This window comes from Phodopus roborovskii, unplaced genomic scaffold, assembly GCF_943737965.1.
Source record: "Phodopus roborovskii unplaced genomic scaffold, PHOROB, whole genome shotgun sequence".
NCBI lineage: Eukaryota > Metazoa > Chordata > Mammalia > Rodentia > Cricetidae > Phodopus > Phodopus roborovskii.
The window spans coordinates 721,214-739,982 of record NW_026125577.1 but is presented as its reverse complement, the minus strand read 5'-3'; the positions used below and the strand labels follow the sequence as shown (position 1 = coordinate 739,982).

Below are 18,769 nucleotides of genomic sequence, written 5' to 3'. Positions count from 1 at the left end.
TTAATGCCATTGAACTGTTCACTTGAAAATGGTTAACACAGTGGGAAGGGAGGGAGGGAGGGAGGGAGGGAGGGAGGGAGGGAATCCCAAGGGCTGCTAGAATGAAACGGGGAAAGAGTTCCAGTAACTGAGTTGATGTCTGACATGGGGATTTACTTCCATCTTGCAATGGACTTTCAGTTTCAGCTTCATTTGTAAAAGCCTAAGTCTTTACAAATCCTTATAAGAAAAAAGGTCAAACTCAAAATTATTACTTTTTCCTTGGACAAAAAACTGAGTTTCCAAGCAAAACACCACCCCAAAATCAGAGAGGCCAAGAACTGCCCACAGCTGAGTTCCCTAGCAGGAACAGACCTAGACTGATCTAGGAAGCCTAGAGGCAGACACCATACTTGTAGGCTTTGCTCAAAGAACTCCAAAGTTCTCAAGACACAGTTGAAGAAAAAAGACATTTTTAAATTACTAGAGGGGAAATGATTGTTTTCAATTACATACACCAGAACAGTCCTTGTGACAGAGATAGCAGAGATTTATGTGCAACTGGGAAGGTGCAATCAGGCAATTTCAGGCCCCTCTATCCTCTTGTCTAGGGTACAGAGTGGAAGTGGGGGATAAGAAGTGAAGGACACTGTAATCCTAGTACTTAGGAGACTGGAATAGGAGAATCAATGAACATTCAAGGCCACAGTGGAGTATATAGGAAGACCCTATCTCAAAAAATTTAAAATAAATAAAATGATAAACAAATTAATGAAGGTCATAGCCTCATCATTTCAAAAGGTACCAAAAAGGCCTTTGACAAAGGCCTATATCCGTTCATGATAAGAGCCTCAAAGAACCCAGAAATAGAAAGAAAAACTGTGTGACTAAGCCCACATAAAATAAACCTGTAGCCAATATTATACTAAATTATGAAATGTAAAGCATTTCTTCTAAAATCAAAATTGGCCAAGTGTCCCCTACCTCCTTTCTTATTCAATACAGCCCTTGACCAGTAAGATAAATCTGTAAGAGAAAGGGGCACAGATGAAAAGGAAGAAGTCCAGTTATTCCCACTTGTAGACGATATGCTCTTGTACATGAAAGACCCTGAAGACTACCAGGAAACTCTTAGTACTGATGAACACCTTCAGCAAAGTAGCCTGATGCAATAATCAACATAAGTAGCTTTTCATACAATGACAAATATGCTGAGAAGCAATCAGCATATTTAAAAAAAATACTTAAGAATAAATCTAAAAGTAAAATACCTCTACAATAAAAACTTTTAAACAATGAAGAAATTGAAGATATTAGGAGACAGAAAAATCCTGCTCAGAGATTAGCATAAGACAGTGAAATTCAATAACCACCAGACTTGATATAGTCACCATAAAAATTCTAATGATAGGAAAGAATACCAAGGACAGATGACTGGGATTGTGTGAAATTAAAAAGCTTCTAAATTGATGGGCATTGATGGTGCAAGCCTTTAATCCCAGTACTCAGGAGGCAGAGGCAGAGGCAGGCAGATCTCTGTGAGTTCAAGACCAGCCTGATCTACAGTGCTAGTTTCAGAACAGGTTCCAAAGAAATACAAAGAAACCCTGTCTCAAAAAACTTCTAAACCACAGAGGAAATGGTGAAATGAAAAAACAATCTTCAAAAAGTAAAGTTTTAAGGAAACCCAAAACAATGGAAGAGCCTAAACACATAAAATACTGTTCACTAATATGAACTTCAATCTTGATACTAAGGTACATTTAGGATTCCTATGAAAAGAATTTACTGCAATGCTTTCAGGAAAAACCAATGAGAATGTTTAGCTTCTCTCTTTTTCAAGACAGATGAAGTAAGTAAGTAAATAAGTAAGTAGTCAGACAGGTGTTTAGATAATTAAATAATTCAGGTAGGTGCTATTTCTAGTAGCTTCTGAATATAGCTTTTTCCCTGCAAAGCAATTCCATCTTAGTGTCCTACTCTAAAATTTCCCAATACCTTCTTCTTGCTTCCTGTCAAATTCTCCTTCCCTCTGCTAAACTTTTAGCTATTTAGAAAAGCATTCTGGTTAAAATGAATCATTCCATCCACTTTTCCTCAGGGGAAAAACGTCAAAGGCAGTGAGAAAAAAAAACAAAAACTCTCATACTGTCTAATAGTGAGAATGTATAGAGGAGGGAAATGCACCTATTAAAATATGTCTACTAAAAACATTTTTGGTAGAAGCTAATGATATGTAATAAAAAGGGGGGGCACCTTTCCTGAGAGAGTGACTCAGCTAAAAAAAAAAAAAAAAAAAACAACTAAAAAACATTATTAATAAAAATATGTGAACCATCAAAGTAGGGAAGCCTCAGAAGCAAAGGAAGGCTTCTTATGAAAAGATCAGTCACAAATATGACAACATTTGTGAAACAGCATGGCATACTCTTCAAAACCAACCAACAAACAAAAACTATAGTATTATATTTTACGTACAGGAAGAGATGGGGCTCAGACAACACGGAAGACACTCTGAAGAACTGAATTTTATCACAAGTAACAATTTGAAGAATACAGATATACTTATACAAAGGTCTCTAATCATCTACTGTACTTACTGTGCGTGGCCAAAAAGGAAAATATATAAAGAAACAACAAAGGCAGGAGGTGCACAGTACCTCAGTTATCTTTCAAGGTATACTCAGATATTTTGGACATAACTAGAAATTAAAAATATAATTTTGGCATCTGTCTTTTTTCTTTTAAGTTGGTTGACAATTTTTTTTTTTTGTATTTGTTAGGGTCAATTTAAAAGATGCTATTCACCTTGTTATACATATATCTAAGCATAAAGTCCAGGAGAAATGATTTCCCTTTACGAAAAGCTCCTGCCACAGAGACCACGACTATGTTAAGATCCCGTATGTGCTCCTGTAGCAGTATCTGCTCCAAGGCCTCTTCATCAAGCTCAAAGTTATGGTCATCTTCATGAGCAAGAACAATCTGCACTGGGCATGGTTTCTTCATAACCTCATCTGAGTTTACTAGGTCATCATCTTCAAAATCCTCACCTAGAATTTAAAAACAAAGGAACATGTTACTTTAATCCCTACATTACCAACTTTTCCTGAAGGACCTCACCTAAAGCAAAATTTGAAATTCTCTCTGTAGAATGTTTGAGGACATACATATATAAGCTCCTTTGCATTTTGCAATCCTTCTATAACAGGGCAAACACTATCAGTCAAATTTCCCATTTTATACGGAGATCCAGAAGCATCTACACTAGGTCCTCATCTCCGATGAACTGACTGACCCACTAACTGTGTGCAACAGCTGCTCTCTAGCACTGCAGCACTCTGCAAACACCTTTCAGTACTTTAGGAATGAACACCACAGCTAGGCACAGACATGAACAAAAATTAGCTTCACCTCATATGTTCTTTAGAGCTCAACTCTCCTTGTATTCATCACCTAGAAAATTACTCCACAGCACAAAGACTAAAGCAGATAGACTGTAGTGATTTTCATTCTGGAATTACACAAGTAAAGTTAGGGCTCTAGGGAGAGTCCAAATATGACCCAATAAAGCTAACAAGTCCCAAATTTTCCAAGTAAGGCTTACATAAACTCCCTTGCCAAAGCAAAATACACAGGACTGTTTTAGTGGAGAAAAACAGCCACTGCGATACCAGTGAGCTTTTTCTCAAACACCACAGCTACAACTTTAAGAATATGTAGGTTCTATGAACAACTGGACTGTTCCTTTGTTTACTACCACACACCATAAGGTAATTTTTGCAGAAAAAAAAAATAACTACAGAAAATGTAATGGAGACAACTGCCCAGTTTTCAGTTCTTTAAAATAAATACTGAAAGTATCTAATAACTCTTTATATGGACCTTGCTCAGTTTCTCTACCAACCTCCTGATGCCATGTAGCAATCTAGTTAACATTGGGACCCTATCAACATTCCTACATCAAAAATTATAAACCACACTCCCTTGAACCTGTCCACTGTTAATTTCTACTCTAAGAAGACCTGATACCTACTGTGTTCCATGTAATGACTCTCCATTCTCCATTTCCATTCTCTCATGAGAAGGGCCAATCTACTTAGTAGAACATATTAGTCAACAATGAAACAACACATTTACCACATAAACACCACCCGCAGATCAGCAATTCTATCTATGTTAAGGACTTTTTAACAGAAGGAAACATCTGCTTATCTGATTTGCCTCCCCTGCCATATCAAAAGGCACCTTTAACACTGTACAGCCAAATCACCATCATTTCAAAATGTGCAGAACTTTTGGAAGTAAAAGCAAACAACATTTAATTAAAGAGGGCATTATCATTTCCTTTTTCAATAACATCTGGCTACAGCCCATTAGGATATTTGAATTCAAAAAAGTTAGCTTTACAGGACAGGTACAGACAGCTAAAAATCCCAAGAAATCATTAGGAAAGACCAGATAAGTGCTAAAACAGTATGCAAAGTGTGTGATTAAGTTTCCAAACTTAATCAGAGGTTAACACCAGCAGGAGAAAATAGAATTTCCATATCGACTTGAGAGCTTCCCTTGTGCCTATTCTCATTTGTAAATGGCAACTACATGTCTCCCTCATACGGTTGTCATCAGCATTAAATGAGTTTTAGTACGGTACACAGTAAGCTCTATAGGTGTTTGCTACTAAGGTAAAAATAATTTAAAATGTTCTAACAGGGAATTTTTATACTCTGAAATGCCAAAACACTATTGGTTCACTCAACCAGTGGCTACACACTAACATCACTACATACTTGTTGCTAAGGCACAAATCTGAGTCCATCCTTACATATATCCTTTTCTTCCAGCCTTTAATCAGACGTGTCCCTCTCACCATCTTCTATCTCATGTATAATGTATTTATACCATATTGGTCATCAGAAACACACTTACTCCCCTCCCCAAAACTAACCCAACCTTCATGAGACAACTAAACACATCTCTAAATCTGCTCATTACTCTCATTAAAATTTGTCTTACACTCTCCTCCCTACCCATCTCTCTATTGTCATTTGATGCAGCTCTCCCCTCTGTAAACCAAGCCAGTTTTCCTTCAGACTTCACACAGTAAGGGTCTTTCTGACTCATGATACTCCTCTGCATGGAATATCATACACTCTTCCCCATGTTAACCCCTAATTAATTCATAGTCCCCAAGTTTCAACTTAAATATCATTTCCCAAGAATAAAAAATTCCCTAAGGCTCCTAAACAAATTTAATGTTCCTATACTCTGTTAATTTTCATATATCTTTTGAATATTTACTATATGTATCCCCTCCTAAACAGCTAAAATACTGATAAAACTTTCACTGTACTTTAACTAAAGAATACTTAAAACAATAAAAAAAGAAAATTCTTAGTTTCCCTGCCATAGACACCAGAGTGCTTAGCTTAGATCAAGCTTCTGCCTCCCCCTCTCATCCATCCTGCAACATTCCTATCCATCCCCAAAGGCCTGGCCATCTGGCCTTACTGGTGTCCCTTCAGCAAACAGACCTGCTTCCCACCTTAGAATCCTATCCTGTACAGAAGTTCCCTCTGTATAAAATGCTGACCTTAGAAATTTACACATCATCACGTCCTTCTTCCAGGTGTCAGTTTAACAGCTGTCTCCTTAGTGTGGTCTTTCTGTGGACACTCACTCACTCCTTTTCTAAAGTAACATTTGCATGTGTACCTCCTGTCTCCCCCTCCAGGGAAAGAGTGCATCACCACTCATCCTGTTGACTAGCTGTCTCCTAACACCTAGGAGAGTGCCTGACACCAGATGTGAGGCCAACAAGGTGATTCAATGAGTAAAAGCACTTGGTGCACAAGCCTGACAGCCTGAGTTCAACCCCAGGAACTCACAGAAGCAAGCACAAGCCAACTTCCCCAAAGTTCTTCTGACTTCCACATGCAAGCAAAGGTTACTGTGTGAGCTCAAGCTAGCATTCTCTCTCTCTCTCTCTCTCTCTCTCTCTCTCTCTCTCTCTCTCTCTCTCTCTCTCTCTCTCTCTCTCACACACACACACACACACACACACACCAGCTCGGAAGAAAGCACACTTACTCAAAAATTACAATAAAAATTATTATAGTTCTACCAGCAAAAGACTTTCTATTGTAAATAATCACAAACTATTAACCTGAACAAGTATTTTAGTAAAAAATTATAAATGAACTTTCTTTTATTCATTTGTTTGTTAGTATTTGTTTGAAATACTTTATCTGCATTTGTTCCAACTTTAGGGGGAAAACATCATACTGAAGAGTGGTTAAATTATATCATCATGATCCAGTCTTTTTTGGTTTAGTATTACTCCAAGATTTTAAAATGAAAATTAAATCCTGTGTATAAAATAGATATTATCATTCTTTTATGCCAAAATACTGGAGGAGATATTTCAGTTCACAAATATTCTCCGTGATCCCTCAGTCCTGAGTCAGTTCTCCACCCCTAGCTCCCAAGTGGAATTTTCAAAGCCAAAGCTAAAAGAATGCCTACAGATGACCACCTGCTTCTCAAATCTCTCTCCACCGCTGAACACTAAATACATCTAATGGTCTATTTACCACAAGACTTACAAAGAGACTTGTCCTAGCTGGAGAAGACATTTCAGTCACTAAAGCACCTGAATTCTACTGCCAGAACCTCTGCTAAAAAGCAGGGAGTGGTGTGTGCTTGTAGCAACCACTGATCTGGGGAGGTGGAGATGGGCAGATTCTGGAGGTACACTCAACAGTCAACTTTGCTTAATGCACAAGCCCCAAGCCAGTGAGAACCCTCTCAAAAAATGAGGCAGATGACACCTGAGACTGATTCCTAGCACAAGTTCGTACACGTACACACATGTGTACACACACACACACACACACACACACACACACACACACACACAAAACACTTATCTTATTTAATTTTTTAAAAAATGGCTGCAAGAGATTCAGAGCAAGGAAAGAAATAGGCAGAGCACAGGAATGTGAAACAATATAATATAATTGTGAATAACTCATTACATATTTACAAGTTAACTTTAAAAACAGAAGTGGATTCTAATGTGAAGTATCCATCCTGGATACATCAGTGAAGGTTAATATAATAAGTGAATTACTCTAACACAGGATGTTGGTAATAAAGTGGGGGGGGGCATTTAGAAACTACTTTCTACTCAGTTTTGCTTAAACTTAAAATCACTCTAAGAAATAAAATCTACTTTAAAAGATACCTATCTTTTTACTCTTAAGTCTACCAAATATAACTATTCACCATGGATTCCAATAGCCAAATGTATTACTTCAGAAATTACCTATCTGCATCACCAAACTTTAATTGTAATTATAAGGCAATACAAAATGTTCCCAATCTGTATTACAATAAAATATTCCTAATGTTAGCTATATTATACCAACCCAAAACTAAATTACAGAAAGAGAACAGAGTACTCTTTTCAGAGACAATGCAAGTATCTTTTAGATTATTCAAATTTCAAACACAAAGTTAAAAGTACTTACTTTTGTCAGATAACTAAATTTTCAATGAATTAAGCAGGGTTAGTCAGCCTTACTTTATTAAAGTTGTTTTAAGTCTGTTCCATGTTCAAATAAGGATGTCACATAAGTATTCAAGAGTTCATTCTATTGCTTTTTCTTTTCTTTTCTCTTCTCTTCTTTTTTAAGTCTTTCAAGAGAGGGTTTCTCTGTGTAGCTTTGGAGCTTGTCCTGGAACTGGCTCTTGTAGACCAAGTAGGCTGGTCTCAAACTCCAGAGATCAGCCTGCCTCTGCCTCCCAAGTGCTAGGACTAAAGGTATTAGTACTAAAACTGTAATCATTATTCAATATGCTTTCTTTTTAGTAAATGCCTGCCAATACTTTTCCAATAATCATTTTCAAATTAAATCACATGTAACACAGAACAAAACAGATTTACTAAAAGAATCCCATCTAGAAACAATACATTTACAGGAATTGACAATGAGACTTAAGCCTGTTATTTGTTAGCAGAGGGGCTAGAGAGATGGCTTGCAGGTCTGAGCACTAGCTGCTCTGTCAGAGGAGCCAGGTTAGAGTTCCAACCAGGTGGCTCAAAACCATCTGTAACTCCAGTTCCAGTGACCCAATGACACCCTTCCTGGCTTCCACGGACATCAGGTACAAAAGTAATGCAAGGACACACATTCAGACAAAACATCCATACACATAAAAGCAAAGATTTTTTTTTTTTAAGAAAAAAAAATGAAATTCACTAACAGTTGGCTGACTAAAAGAAGGTACTCACTAGTATGAAAGACTGAACAGAATCAGCTTTAAAATCAAACCCACTGAATGCCTTCAAAGAACAAGATAGGTACAGATGGCTTCAGTTAATTATGCCACACTTTAAAGAAAAAAATAAAACCAATTCTATAGACTCTTCTAGGAGAGAAGGAAAAGGAATTCTTGTCAATACACTTCATGAAGCCAAAACTATTTCTGATATCAAAACCAGACAAAGACATTAGAAAACAAAAGTATATATCATATCACTCATAAGTAGACATCAAAATCTAATACTCAGAATACACAGAAACTCTTACTTAACTAAGAATTATTTTTAAATATACAAGACATTTCTACCACACAATTCAAAGAGACACAAATAATAAACTGACAGACAATGCTATTGACACACAACACTATTAGGTATTACAGAAGTATAAATTAACACCAGAGCAAAATACTACTGCACATTACCAGACCAACAGCAATGCCTTTATACAGCTAAATACCTGTCAGCAATTATACCCCTAAGTAGCTAGAGAAGTGAGAACATATGACAAGACTTAAAACACAAATGTTTTATAGCAGATTTATTCATAATATCCAAAATCTGGAAATAACACAAATATTTGTTCATATATTAGAAAGTAAATAAAATGTGTTAAATTCATAAAACAAACTGCTACTTGGCAATGTAAGAAATGGATCATACAAATACATTCACACACATATATGTATATGAATATACACATAAAAACACAGTTAAGCCTAAACAGCATTTTATATGCTAAGTGAAAGATGCCATACATACATTATTGTACTGTATGATTTCATTTTATAAAATTCTTGAATTAAGCAAAACCACAATCACAGATTAGTTCTTACCAGGAGCTGGGAATAAACATACTGACTATATAATAATATGATTTATACATATATATGTATATATATGTGTGTGTATCATTATATAATTATATAAAGATAAATAGAACAAATGCATTAACTAAAACAAAACTTTTTTTAAAACTTTTGAGGTATTGTTTTGCATCACGATTTCAGATTATAAATTATACATTTATCGAAATGTATAATTATCCAAATATATTACCAAATCATGGAATTTTATGTAAATTATCTCAGCAAGCCATATTTTTTAAAATCAGATTCTGCCTAATTTCTCTTAGCATTTTCATTTCTTAATAGAATCAATGCTACCAATTTAAAAATTATTCTGCAGAACAAAAACAATCTAATCAGTATTGTCCACTTCTATGGCAACTTCACAAAACTATACCAGTATGATTAAAACCTGGAGCTGAAGAAACGGCTCAGAGCTTGAAAGCACAAACTGCCACTGGAGAGGACCTGAGCTGACTAGGACCCATGCAAGCAGCTCACAATCCCACCAGGAACTCCACCAGTAACAGGATACAAGGCCTCTAGCCCTCCCAGACACAGAGACAGAACACAGATACACATACACACACAAAAATAAATATTTTAAAACTGGAGCTGTCCATCAATTCTAACACTCCTCAATTTAAAATATTTCCTTATGAAGTAATTACAGGATCTTGAAAATATAGTTTTCAAGTTTCTGGTGGTGACAATTAAGAAATCTCTTACCTACTTTAAAAAAAAAAAAGAAACCTAAAAAATAAGTTATTTAATTCTAAGTTACTCATACTTAATTTCTTAAAGAATTCCTTAAGCCTTTCTTATTAGGAAAGAAGGAGCATTTTCCTAGTCTTAAGATTGTCTTAAGCATCAATAAACTACACATATAATCTCTAGAAGACATGGCATATAGGTCATACATACACTTAAAAACTAGCCTCTACACTTAAATACCAAGGACTTCATAGACTGTGTAGTCCAATTCACTTATTCTAAAACTACATGATTAATGTTGTAGGCAGGAGACTAGATCATGACTTATGTCTTCCACAACATTCTCAAAATTTATATATATTTGTTTTATTTCTTTTTCTAAGATTATTTTCCATATGCTGTGCTCTATCTGCATATACACCTGCATGCCAGAAGAGGGCATCAGATCCCATTATCAAGCCTTCTGAAGAGCCAGTGCTCTTAACTGCTGAGTCATCTCTCCAGCCCCATTCTCAAAATTTTAATACAAATCTAAGTATCTTGTTAAAAATGCATATTCTGACTCCTTAAATATAAAGTGGAGGTTGAAAAACTGAGTTTGCAATTAACTTCAAGATGAAGCCAACACTATAATCCTAAAAACATGTGGATAACAAAGATCATAATATTTTTCCTGGAGTTTAGTATTATAAATGCATTTATATTATGTCAGTTAGTCTCTAATAATGTTCAAACAAAGTATTCAAAGAAGGGGGACTTTTCAGGTTGAGCCATAAGTTCTATTCTTCCTGGAGGCTGCTGATACTTATTCAACCAGAGTCAAACTATTGAGTCTATAAGAAGCACAAGAGACAAAAAACTAAAACAACTTCTACTTTAAAAAAAAAAAAAAGAAAGAAAAAAAAAAAAAGATGGAAAGAGTACTTTAAAATGTCAACATGTTGTAGCCAGGACTAAAAACAACTGCTCCAGTGATCAGTCACTTAATGAGCGTCTATGGTAGTGCTGGGACTTGCCTCCCAGCCTGGTGCAGGCTGCAATGGGAATACAAGCACACAAACCTGACCTTAAACTAAATGCTTTATTGAAGGAGACAAGCAGCTATTAGCCAATTGGGCATTGGAAAGCATTTTAATTCATTATTTACTCCAACAAAAAAATACCAGTAGGAATTTGTAGTTAATTTTTTCTATAGAAAACTAGAACTATAATGTAAACAGGAGATGAAGGGGAGTGGGGGGTTCAGACACCAAAAAAGGATTAGCATGTCAATTATCATATACTTTCCCCCACTAGTATGGCTCCATAGTCAGGGATAAGTACCCTAAAGACCTTTAAAATGCTCTGGGAAGTATATAATATAGTTTATCTCCTTCGCTATACTCAACCCAGGAAACAAAGAGTTGTTTTTTCTATAAGATTCACATATTATCTTCCATTTGAAAGCTAGCCTGTTTCCAAAGCAACCAGCACTGATGCCATACTTTTTTTTTCTGTTCCCACTTAAAGAACACTGGCATAAAATCCTTTTATGCATTTATGGAACTAGATGAAGAAAAATGTAAAACAGATTATGTGTGGACACAAATTATCTTTTCCAAAGACTGCCATGTAATACTGACCAATTTTTTAAACAACAGACAAGTATTAGATGAATTTATGATTTAAAAATATACTTAAGTTCCTGGATGTGGTGGCAGCACTATTTTGAATTATTTAAAATCAGATTGTCATCCACCCCATCTGCAATCTGCTGGAGCACATGAAGGGGCCTGACCCACAGACCCAAAGCTGCAGGATCTCCACAACACAGGTCAACAACAGGATAACAAAGAAGAATCCCAGTGAGGGTCCAGCATCAATAGTGTAGCAGAAACCAGAGGCCTCAGAACCAGACCAATAACTGCAACAAATGCTTGCAAGTAAAGATATATGAACAAAGGGGTTTACTGTGTGACTCAGTGTCACACTGCAGCTTACAAAACAATTTTTTCCTTTATTTTTTTGTTCCTCTTAAATTTTGTTTTATTTGGTGTGAGGGGGTAACAGGCACAGGGGGTGGATGCAAAAGGATGGACAAATGAATGAGATCAAGATGAATGATGTGAAAGACACATTGAATAAATAAAGTTTTTAAAAAATCAGGTTGTCTAAAGGCAGGAGGGAGGGCCTAGTCCCTACTCCAAATGACTTGACAGATTTAGATGATCCCTCCAGGAAGGCATGGCCCTACATGTGGAGTGGGGAGGGGGGAGGGGGTGGGAGGGTTGTTGGGGGGCATGGGAGGGTGAAAGAGAGGGAGGGAGGGAGGGACAGAAAGGGAACTGGGATCAATATGTAAAATAAGAAAAAAAAAAAAAAAGTTGGCCTCACAACCAAACCAAAAAAAGAAAAAAAAAAAAAATCAGGTTGTCAATAAAGACATCCTAGAGATAAGGACATCTCTCTGTCTCCAGAGAGGGCAAGTGAAGGCTAACCTTAAAACTGAAGGCTAAGAATATAGGGCATTATCCCTAAGGGAAGCCACAAAAAAATTTGGAGCAGAGGACTGACAAGATCAAAGGTATGCTGAGATAAACTGTAAGTGATGAGTGAATGAGAACTGTAAAAGAGTTAAAACCAGAGAGATCAGGCAGAAGGCAATCAGAGGAGCTTGATCTATGGCAAGAAGCCCAAAGCCAAGGTGACAATAAAAATGGGCAAAGACACATACAAGCACAGTTCATCAATGCCCTTCTCTGACCTAGACAATGAGTCAACATTAAAATTATTCCATATTTTTATAAGGGGCACTATGTTTTCATAAAAGCCTTTCTTAATAAAGGCAATGCACATTATTTTCACTTCCAAAACCAATACTGGTAGAGAGTCTATATGTTTTTATAACAGTCAGGAATAATAAATAAAAAAACAGAAAAGTTTCCCTGTTTGGCCCAAAAAGCAACTTTGTGGTAGTTGGTAGTTAAAGAGTAACAAATCTGTAATAACCATTTAGCAAGAGTATCTCTTGTGTGCACTTGCCAGAGCAGGCTCTCGTGTTCATATGTGCATACACACATATGCATGCATGTGCTCTCATACACATACAGAGTACACACATACAAGAGACTTGGGCTTAAATTCAGAACTGAGTTATGACAACTCTCAAATCTTAAAAAAATTTAAGACACAGAATTCCATTTTGTACTTTTCTTCTCCCCAACCCCCCTTACACCCCCCCACCCCGTGTGTGTCTGTGTGTGTGTGTCTATTACAGCAGCAGTTCAAAAACTGAACATACTCAAAGCTCAATTTTGTCTCAATACTAGCAAATCATATGAAGCTGATTATAAAAAGAAAGAAATGTCCCTCAAATAACTATCCTTCAAACTAGATAAAATGTAACTAATCTGGGGGGAAAAAAAAACAGGATTTTAAAAAATCAGTTTCCCCTTAGCCAGGTGTGGTGGCACACCTACTTAGATCCCAGCACTCGAGAGGCAGGAGCAGGCAATATCTGAGTTCAAGGCTAGCCAGAGTGAGTTCAAGCACAGCCAATGGCTACACAAAGAATTCCTGCCTCAAACAACTAAAACCAACTAGTCAGTTTCCCACTCTACTCTTTCTTTTGTTCCAAGACAATTTTAGGGTTCATGTCAGGATTCTATGTGGTAAATAAATACACTTGCTCAAAAACAAGGGAGAAGACTGCTCCAGAGTTCGTGAGCCACTTTTGGGCTACTGAGTTTCTCTAAAAATTATTCAGTTGTTTGAGGTCAATTCTTTGTCCCACTTAGTTACAGAAAAATAGCCGATATTCTTTTGCTATTAAACATGCTTAATACCACTGGATTTCCCAGTAGCCTCCAGTTGCTTTTAAATACTTTTAAGCCTCTTTTAGATTGAAAATTCTTAGAAATAAAGAATTTCAAGAACACTATAAATTTTCTAGAGTGCTTAAATTATTTTGTAGAAGGATTAAACAACACACAGCCTATCTATGACCCACCCAATCTTCAAAGCCTAATATAACCCACACTAGGACTGGGGAGATGCCTTGCCACCAAGCCTGAAGAACTTGAGTTCAATCCTGTTGAGACCCTACATGGTAGGAGAGAAGCAACTCACTGCAAATGGTTCTTTGCCAGTAGGAATGTATGTACATGTACAGTGCTACTTACTTTATCACCTTCAATCACCTGGGAAGCTAGAATCATCTGGGAAGAGGAAACCTCAATTGAGAAAATGCCTCCCTCATATTGCCTATAGGCATGTCTGTGTAGCATTTTCTTGATTAATGATTGGTGTGGGAGGGCCGGGCCTACTGGAGGTGGTGACATTCCTAAAAAATGGTCCTGGGTGGTATAAATAAAAAAAATTAAAATTAAAAATAAACGGGCTGAGCAAGCCATAGTGAACAAGGCAGTAGACAAGTCTCTGCTGGAGTTCCTGCCTTGGCATCCCTCAATGATGGGCTGTGATCAGGACATGTTAGCCAGATAAACCCTTTCTCCCCTAACTGCTTTTGATCTGTGTTATAACCCAGCAATAGAAAGCAAACTAAGACACACACAAATAAGTTTTAAAAGGTTACAAACACATACTCTGCTATCTGCTTCCCAATACTACGAATGGCAGCTTCAAAACTTAGGTGAAGTCACAGTCTATTGAACCCTTCTTCCCTACATCACTATCCTCTATGATTAAAGCCCATGGTCAAAACTGGACATTTTGAAAAAAAAAAAAGGTGAAATGTACTAGATGCTTCTAGATAACCATCTTTCATCAGATAGGTATCTCCAGCTAGAGTTCTGGCAATAAGCTATGTGGGCTGCCACTAACTGGTAACACTAGTATCTGTCACAAAGATAAGTTTTTTTTTTTTTTTTTTAAAATAATCTTCATTAAACTAAAGTAAGAAAGTAAACCCCCTACCCCCCCAAAAAAAAACCATGTACAACTTAGTCAAAAGTGCATATTATCTCAATGGGAAAGTGACAGATTACTAGTCTTCCCTGACTTAAATGTCATTTCTAGAAGCCATCATATATGCCCATCAAACCAACTACTGTATAGGCATTTATCCCAGAGTAAGTAGTTCAAATCACTAATTCACTACGAGTTCTATCTGTGCACACAAACACACAGATATATACATATGTAACAATCACTTGAAAGCTCCTAACATCTGAACACTTTGACCCTCTAATACTAGCACTGTTCTGCTTCATTGATTTTTCTACTTTCTACAGCATCTACCTTTCACCACCTTCTTTTAATTTCAAATCTAGCTAGGGTAGTATAACTAATACAGTTCCATGACAAACACTTGCCTCTGTGGGCAAGAACCTGCCTTCACCTTAAGTACTTATCACATGAAAAGTAAACAAAAACAGTCCAGCACACTAAATTGTCCACACTTTCCCTCGTATACTGCCTTATATACACCTTCCCAGTTAGCATTTTAAACTTCATTTATTCAGTCATCTCTAATCACATGGGGCAATCCAGTGAAGGAACCCTATCTCCTCTAAATGTGGGGAGGAATGGATTAAGTACCTTCGAAGTTCCTGTAACTAGAGAAACAGCACACACTCTCCCCCATGGGAATAGTGGCTAAACTTCCTCCCCAAAAGGGGGGAGGGGCTTTAAGAAATAAAATGCAGGGGGGTTAAACTGCTTTGTTAAGCACCAAATAGTACCTGGTTGTCATCAAATGTTCAGGTTAGTGTTTTTTCTACCACTTTTAAAACAACAGAGAAAGCCTTCCATTGTTTCATTTCTTGGTGGCAAAAGAGACTAAGAGATAAGACAAAACTTCAGAAATGAATTTATTGTGAGATCAAGTTCAGTTATTCTTTAGTCACATCTATCTTCCTTAAGGTTAAAAAAGAAATGCCAATTTTTATGATGTAACACACATGGGCTTTAAAAACCTCAAATGGCTACAAAAATATCAGAATACCACTGCATTTAAGGAGGAGGAAAAGAGAAATTATTTCTCTGTACCTTTCCCAGAGAAAACACTCCTTATAAAGTCCTTAAATGAACATTAAAAAAAAAAAAAAAAGTAAGTCTATTTCTGTCCAGTATGTTTGGCTTTTAACTTTGAGAGCTTGCCTGAAATATAGCTTTGCTCACATTTGTATGTCAAACAGATCTTCCATAAACAAGAATTTGTAAATATGCCTCTCATTTTAAAAAAGTGTCTTCAACTACAGCACCATCACCCTGGACGACTTCCTCTCACTCTGGTACCATCTGCAAAAAAGGCATGATCTCAGAAATGGTCTAATAATTTCAAAACAGTAGCTGTGACTCCACTGGTTGCTTACTGTGTGCTTAACATAGCACAGGTTCCTGTCTTCATCTAAGTGAGATATGAGACCATGAAAACAGAAACCTTGCAAATATTCGGTTCCTTGTACATAAAATTTTATTTTAATTGTCTGTGAACTTTAAGAAATCCCTAAATTTATATTTCATGGTGAATAAATACTAAAACGATCCTCAATTTTCTAAGAAACGTGTTTTCTAGAGATCCTAAACTCCTAACAACTTAAACTTTTCTCTTAGAGGCACAGGGCAACTTCCCAAGTCTGTGTCACTAAAGTGACATCTGGCTCACCCCAACTCACTTTTTAACTTTATTACTTTCAAACTCAATTCTTCAACTCTACTGCTCTAAAAAGCACAAGGAGGAGGAAGAGTTGGGAACATCAAAATAGAGGAATTCCTAGGAATTCACAGTCTATCTGTTCATACCTTCGACACAAATCCTAGTAAGTTTATTTCTGGAGCACACTAATAGGTAGGTGACTCAGAAGCAAATGAGCAGGTGCAGGAGCTGTCTTAGGAAGTCATGTGATAGGAATGGCTATTAAGTGAAAGTCTTCCACACCACAAGAAAGGCCAGAATCTATGAGTAGCAGACAGGAACACTTCATAAATGTTGGGCAAGTACTATTTATCAACAGTCCCAAGAATCCCATCTCTTCTCACTATCCAACGGCATAAAAACATGCTCTTAACCATGACTGAATCAAATGTAAGCTTTTCCTAATGAATACATAAAGTATTTTTGACACTACATCTCAAACTATTCACACACACAACACACACACACACCAGCATTCTAGAACAAATAATTACTTAAATTCAACCATCAGCCAACTAAATAAGTGAACACCCCTCTGGGAGTATTTTTCAAGGGCAGAAGGCTACCCGACAAGTGTTTTTAACCGATGGGTAACATTTCTTTTTCTCATAGAAAAGTCTAACCTATTCTCACCTCTGACATACATCCACGAGCTACCATGTGATGAAATGCAATCTAAAGTTTTCTATAAGATATTCTGGGGTTAATATTTAATCAAAATGTTTTAAATTTCACCGAGTAAAACCTTTATCAGATTGTGGGAAAGGAAATATGAAAGCAATCTCATACTCAGTGTGTTTACTACACTCTAATCTTGATTTCACATATCTAATCGTAGGCTTTACTAATTTATACGCCTTCTAAAAACTTTATGACATCAGCCACCACCACAATTCTCAATAAGGTCAAATGCTAAACTCGTAAAAGTAAGGGCGCTGAGAGTGAGAGCAACACACAACACCATGCTGGCAGCGCAACAGCGTCTTCCAGGGGGCAGGGTCGCCATATACACAAACAGTAGGCGCTCACATTCAGCAAAACCTGGGGCGCGACAGATCAGGTGATTTCACACCAGATACTTTCAGCCTAAAGCGAATGACTTCAGCAGCCCCAGGGCTCCTTACCCCAGTTTGACAACCTAAGCAAACACTTGGAACCCCAGCCAAGCACAACTACTGCGAACGGGTCTGGCGGATCGGTATGCTCGGGAACCTGAGCCCGGGCCACAGCCCTGGCCTGAGGACTGCGGCTCCCAACGGGAAGGGTGTGTGTGTGGAGAGCTCTGAGACCTAGCAACCAGGTGCCAGCGGTTCCCGCGTCCTCCGCCACCGCCGCGGGGCCCAGGGCGTCCCGCTCTCCCCTCCCTTCCCGGCCCGCGCGAGGCACCGAAAGCAGCAAGTGCCCGCCGGGTGACCCAGTCTACACCGCCGCCCACCTCGGCGCACTTCCCGGCCCGGAGAATCGGCTCGAGGCCGCCCCCTTGGGTCGGGGCGGGCACGGCAGCAGCCACGCGGCGGCGGCGGGCAGGAGGCCGGGCCGTCCGTTTATCCGCCAGCTGTGAGAGCTGAGGCCCGCGGGCCGCCCTCTGAGGCCGTGCGAGGGAGCGCGGGGCGCGGCTGAGGCTAGGCCCTGCGAGCGGCCGCGGCGCCGAGAATCGAGCCCAGCCAGCCGTTGACTTGGACCCCGCAGGGCGGCCAGTGCTCTCCAGCTCAAGCGGCCGCGTCCCGACTTCTGGCCCCCGCGGCCTCGGCTCTGCCGGCCCGTACCTAGGGAGGTCGTGGACGAGACGTGGTTAACCCCAACGCTCGTGTCGCTAGTCTGCCGCCGGCGCCTCAGCCCCTGTTGCGGCGGCTGCCTTCGCGTTGCCTCGTCCCCCTCCGCCATCTTGTACCGATTTAAAATTAACTCCCCACTGACGTCAAACGCCGCCGCCGCTTTATCAACCTGCCGGGAGCCGGAGGAGCGGCCTGCGGGTCCTAGCGCCGCCCTCAGACTGAGCCGCCCTTCCCGCCCCCGCCACGCCCATCCGCGCCCTAGCTCCGCCTCCGCCCAGCCAGCCTGCTGCCCCGCTCTGCTGTTCCAAGCCTCTAGGAAAAACTGGGGGACCCACTGCGGCCTGTGCCACTGGCTCCCGCCCCCACCTTCCCGGGCTCGGTACCACACCCCCTTGCCTCAGGGCTGAGAAGGCAGATTCGGAGAACCAAATCCCTCCTTCCCCAATTCTCTTCGCATCTCTGATGTGGACTCATGCCCTGCACGTGAGGT

The 18,769-nt window shown here is 38.8% G+C and overlaps 1 protein-coding gene across 3 annotated transcripts in view; it reads right to left on the bottom strand.

Annotated features, from left to right (window-relative positions):
- Atl2 (atlastin GTPase 2) overlaps window positions 1-18,434 on the bottom strand; it is a 46,765-nt gene extending 28,331 nt beyond the window's left edge. For all 3 annotated transcript variants that reach the window (XM_051177870.1, XM_051177872.1, XM_051177871.1), the window contains exons 1-2: window positions 18,271-18,434; window positions 2,788-3,032 (exon numbers count right to left, since the gene is read on the bottom strand). In XM_051177870.1, the coding sequence (XP_051033827.1) occupies window positions 2,788-3,032; window positions 18,271-18,388 (363 nt within the window). In that variant the 5' untranslated portion in view covers window positions 18,389-18,434. The remainder of the gene's footprint in view (window positions 1-2,787; window positions 3,033-18,270) is intronic.
- Window positions 18,435-18,769: the final 335 nt, after the last annotated feature.